This window comes from Chrysochloris asiatica, unplaced genomic scaffold, assembly GCF_000296735.1.
Source record: "Chrysochloris asiatica unplaced genomic scaffold, ChrAsi1.0 scaffold00140, whole genome shotgun sequence".
In the NCBI taxonomy this organism is placed as follows: Eukaryota; Metazoa; Chordata; class Mammalia; order Afrosoricida; family Chrysochloridae; genus Chrysochloris; species Chrysochloris asiatica.
In genome coordinates this window covers 5,675,610-5,680,585 of record NW_006408658.1, presented here as the reverse complement: position 1 = coordinate 5,680,585, position 4,976 = coordinate 5,675,610, and the positions used below count along the sequence as shown (strand labels likewise).

Here is a 4,976-nt window from a genome sequence, read left to right as displayed (position 1 = left end):
ATTAGAAGAAAAAGGAATAAAAAGGGAAAAGCTCAATTCTCCTTGTTATAATAAAGGGAAACGCCCCCACCCATCTTCTTCCTGTCGTTTGCTTTGAAAAATCTTTAATTGTGAGTTCTTTCTCTGCTTCCTTGAAATGTATATAAATCTTTTTAAAGGCTAAATAAGCCTCTTGACAATTTTACAACCCAGGATCCTGATGTCATATCTTTGATATGTAATCAATTGAAGAAGGTAGCTATCTTACCTTCTAGTTTCATGAAGGATGTGGTTAAGTGCTCTCCAGTCAGTTCTAACTCATAGCCACTCTGTGTAGGGTTTCCAAAGAGTAGCTGGTGAGTTTGAACCACTGGCATTGTGGTTCAAACTAACTTTACAGTCCAGTGCATTATCCCACAGTACCACACCAGGACAGGAATATAATTTCTGCTAACACTTGTTTGTTGTTGTTGTTAAGTGCCGTCGAGTCGGTTCCGACCCATAGCGACCCTGTACAGGGTTTCCGAGGGTGTAAATCTTTACGGGAGTAGAAAGCCTCATCTTTCTCCCGCGGAGCGGCTGGTAGTTTCGAACCGCTGGCCTTAAGGTTCGCAGCCCGATTCGTAGCCACTACGCTACCAGAGCTCCTCTGGGGTTACTTGTTGGGTGGCTAACTACAAGGTCAGCAGTTCCAATCCACCAGACACTCTGGAGGAGAAAGAGGAGACATTCTGCTTCCATAAAGGTTTATACATAGGGTCATATGAGTTGCAACCAACTCCATGGCAGTGGGTGGATCATAAGAAATTGAAATTTTTTTCCCATTTGAATAAAAGCAATTAGCAAACACAGGTAGTTAGCCCAATTACCAGGTAAATTTAAGATGATAAATGATGCTGAAGTTCTCTTATTTGAGGAATCATTTATCTTGAGAATATATGACAAAGATTGTATCTACTTAGCTATATAGTGGTGGTGGTGGTGGTGATGTGCCGTGAGTCAGTTCCGACTCTTAGTGACCCTGCATAGGGTTTCTGAGGCTGTAAATCTTTATGGGAGCCGAAAGCCTCATAATTCTCCCGTGGAACAGTTGGTAGTTTTGAACTGCTAACCTTGAGGTTAGCAGCCTGACTTGTTACCACCAGAGCTCAGGTTACATTTCTATTCTGTCTTTGCAATCTCTTCAGTAAATTGCATGTGATATTCACCACATTCTGACTTAATGTTTATTCAGTAATAAAATTACTTTCTTTATACTATATTTTATGGGGAGTTTGTCTGGATCATCAGGAGATTTTGATTTTAATTATGCTTCTCCAGCATTGAATTTGAATCAAACAATGTGCACATTCCCAGCTAAGGCTGAACAAGGCAACACTGCCTCCTAGTTTAAGCTCTCATACTGTAAACAAGTATTCTTATTGCTGTCTATTTAGTGGGCTTTTTATGGTGATTTCATTGCTTCAAATGACCAACAAACATTGTGCTGAAGTGGTATCTAATGTTCCTGAGCCTAAGAAGTCTACAGAGAAGGCCTTACAAAGGAACAACAGCACTTATGCCAAAATGATGCTTATCTAATACTTATTTGAGATAGCATCATTTTGGCATGAGTGCTATGGGCCATGAATTCAGTGTTAATAAACTAACAATTAAATGGCGTGTCTTTAAACAGAAATCTACATCAAATAAGGCTATGCATAGATTGGCTGACAAAAAGTTGTTGACCAGGGGCTCACAGAAACCTAACCTTGTATTTCCCTTAGAGAAATGATTCGGTATTCATTTATTAATTGTGTACATGGAGACTTTATAGACCAAAACTACTGCAAATAATGAGAATCAACTCATAAGAATGCATATATGTGTTTACAAAAAACATGTTCTGAAATATTCATGGCAGTATTCACTAGCTGGGAACTACTCAAATGCTAGCTCCAAGCTGGGAACTTCTCAAATGCCTAGTAACAGTAGAATGGATAAATGTACTGAGGTATAGTCACACAGAAGAAAATTACAGAGCAATGAGAGTCCATTAGCTACATCTCCATGCAGCAATGGAGTCCTGGTGTGGCGCTGTGGGTAAATGCGCTGGACTGCAAAGTCACTTTGAACTGCAAGGTCTGCGATTCAAGCTCACCAGCTGCTCTTTGAAAACCCTATACAGGGTTGCCTATGGGTTGGAACTGACTCAATGGCACTTCACAACAACATGCAGCAATATGGATAAATCTCACAGACATAAAGTCAGGTGAAGGAAGTCAGGCACATAATGTTCATCTTTATGACTCTCATTAACCAAGTTCAAAAACAGGCAAAATTCATTTGTGGCATTGGAAGTCAGGATGGTAGTTATTTCCGTAGGATGCAGCGACTGGAAGGTGTCATAAGGGAATTTCTGGAATGCTGGCAATATTTTATTTCTTGGGTGCTTTCTACATGGAGTGTTCACTTAGGAAAGTAAATAAAATAAAGGTCTCCAGACTAGAAATCTCAAATCACAGATGATGTGATGTTTTACATAGAAAATCATAAAGGAGTCCACTAAAAGCTATTACATTTCCACAGAAATGTATTCTCTTCTTCATTATTCAGTCTGAGAAGATAACTCTGGAGAAGGTAGGTTTTGCTATAGTTTAAGTCCTGGTGTGGCTTATCCTGTAGGATAAGCACTCAATTGCCAGGTAGGTTTGAACTGCAAGGTAGGTGGTTCAAACTCAACAGCGGCTCCTTGGTAACCCTATACAGACAGGGTCATTATGGGTCAGAACCAACTGGATGGCACTTAACAGCAACAACAAATGAAAAAAGGAGGTTGCTTAAATTAAAGAGAAGATAGTTGCTGAGTGGCTAAAGAAATATTCATAAGAAATAAGATCGACTAAAAAAATTTATTCAATATTTCTTGATTCAACGAGAAGATTAAACTAGCCAGAAAATGTAAGGGAATGGAGCTTCTAAGAAGAATTTGGTTTCTGTCATTTACTAAGAAAGGATATATGGGGCAGGGCAGCTCTTTCTTCACTTTAGCCTACACTAAAAAAAAAAAAAGCAAGCAAACAAAAAACTCTGTTGTTTTCAAGTAGATCCAGACTCATAGTGACCCTAAGAGACAGAATAAGAATAGAATTGCCCCATAAGGTTCCCAAGACTGTCATTTTTATAGAAGCAGACTGCTATATACATCTTCCTCCCATGGAGCAGCTGGGAAGTTTGAACCATTGGCCTTTTAGTTAGTAGCCAAGTGCTTTAACTACTGCCAGCAGAGCGCCTTAGCCTTTACTTAGTAGGGACTTTATAAATGATAATCAAGTAAATGGATGCCTTTTATCCATAGGGTGGACAACTCCCTCCTGGAATCGCTATGTTCTCCTGCAACACCAGTACGTTTGCACAATCTACATTTCTTCTCACAGGCTTTCCAGGCCTGGAGGCATCTCATCACTGGGTGTCCATCCCCATCAACTTGATCTGTGTGGTTTCCATCCTGGGTAACAGTGTCATCCTCTTCCTGATCCGCACAGACTCAGCCTTACATGAACCCATGTACATCTTCCTGTCCATGTTGGCAGCATCTGATCTGGGCCTTTGTGCCTCTACCTTCCCTACCATGGTGCGACTCTTCTGGCTAGGTGCTCGTGAGCTACCTTTCAACCTTTGTGCAGCACAAATGTTCTTCATTCATGCTTTCACCTATGTGGAATCTGGTGTGCTGTTGGCAATGGCCTTTGATCGCATTGTTGCCATCCGGAACCCTCTGCACTATACCACAATCCTTACCAACTCAGCCATGGTCAAAGTAGGGGCTGCCATTCTAGTAAGAGCTGTCCTACTCAACCTCCCGGGACCCATTCTCCTCCGGCGTCTACTCTTTCCCCAGATCAGCATACTCTCACACTGCTACTGCTTGCACTGTGATCTTGTGGGGCTGGCCTGCTCAGACACCCAGGTCAACAGTCTGGTTGGATTGGTCTCCATCCTCTTTTCACTGGGCCTTGACTCTTCCCTTATCATGCTGTCCTATGCACTGATCTTACGAACTGTGCTGGGCATTGCATCACCTGGGGAACGGCTCAAGGCACTCAACACATGTGTCTCACACCTCTGCATTGTTCTCATCTTTTATTTGCCCAAATTGGGGTTGTCTGTGTTACACCGAGTAGAGAAGCACAGCTATCCTGCTCTAGCTGTGCTCATGGCCAACCTACACTTCTTGGTCCCACCCTTCATGAACCCCATTGTCTACTGCATCAAATCCAAACAGATCCGACAGGGTCTTCTAAAGCGCTTCCATCAGAAAAGGGTTGATATCACCTAGAACAGAAGGACCAGTGGAACCTTGGGGTTCATAGGTGAATAGGAGTAGTGGTGAAGAGTAATTTTTGAAATTTCTGAATGACTTTAACCTTGCTGTTGAGTGCTTTTTAGGACATTATCCGTCTGTGTAATTATCTCTAAGGAATCCTGGAGGCAAAGTGGTTAAGTACTTGGCTGATAACCAAAAGGTCAGCAGTGTGAACCATTGAACCATTAGCCACTGCATGGGAGAACGGTGCTACAATATGTTTCTGTAAAAATTATAGCTTTGGAAACCCTATAGGACAGCTCTGTTTTGCTGTATAGCATCTCAATTAGTTGAAATTGACTTGACAACAAAGCATTTGGCTTGTGAGTTTTGTAATTATAAATTTTGGAGACTGAAACTGTTGGAAATGATATCAAAATACCACTTGAATAATCCTCACATTGTTCTGTCTTACTAGAGCTAAACTATTTCAGACTCACATATACTGTGACCTCCCTTTACTCAGTGGACATAACCTTACTGAGAGGATGTGTGTGCATCACTTCTTTTCCCTATTTGATTGTGTTTGTTTTTTGCTTTCTCATTTGATTTTTAAGTCTAAGGGAGAGATGTGGCAAACTTCATTTATCTTTATACTGGTCCTCTCTCCCAAATTATTATCAACCAGCTCATACACCAAGAAGTAGAAAAG

The 4,976-nt window shown here is 41.2% G+C and overlaps 1 protein-coding gene across 1 annotated transcript; it reads left to right on the top strand.

The window, feature by feature from the left end:
• The first annotated feature begins 3,343 nt into the window (after positions 1-3,343).
• LOC102830264 (olfactory receptor 51G2-like) lies at positions 3,344-4,297 on the top strand. Its single transcript, XM_006870245.1, has one exon. The coding sequence runs from the start codon at positions 3,344-3,346 to the stop codon at positions 4,295-4,297; it is 954 nt and encodes a 317-aa protein (XP_006870307.1).
• Positions 4,298-4,976: the final 679 nt, after the last annotated feature.

Coding starts and splice junctions, on each gene's coding strand:
- LOC102830264 (XM_006870245.1), top strand. CDS start 3,344: ATGTTCTCCTGCAACACCAGTACGTTTGCACAATCTACATTTCTTCTC.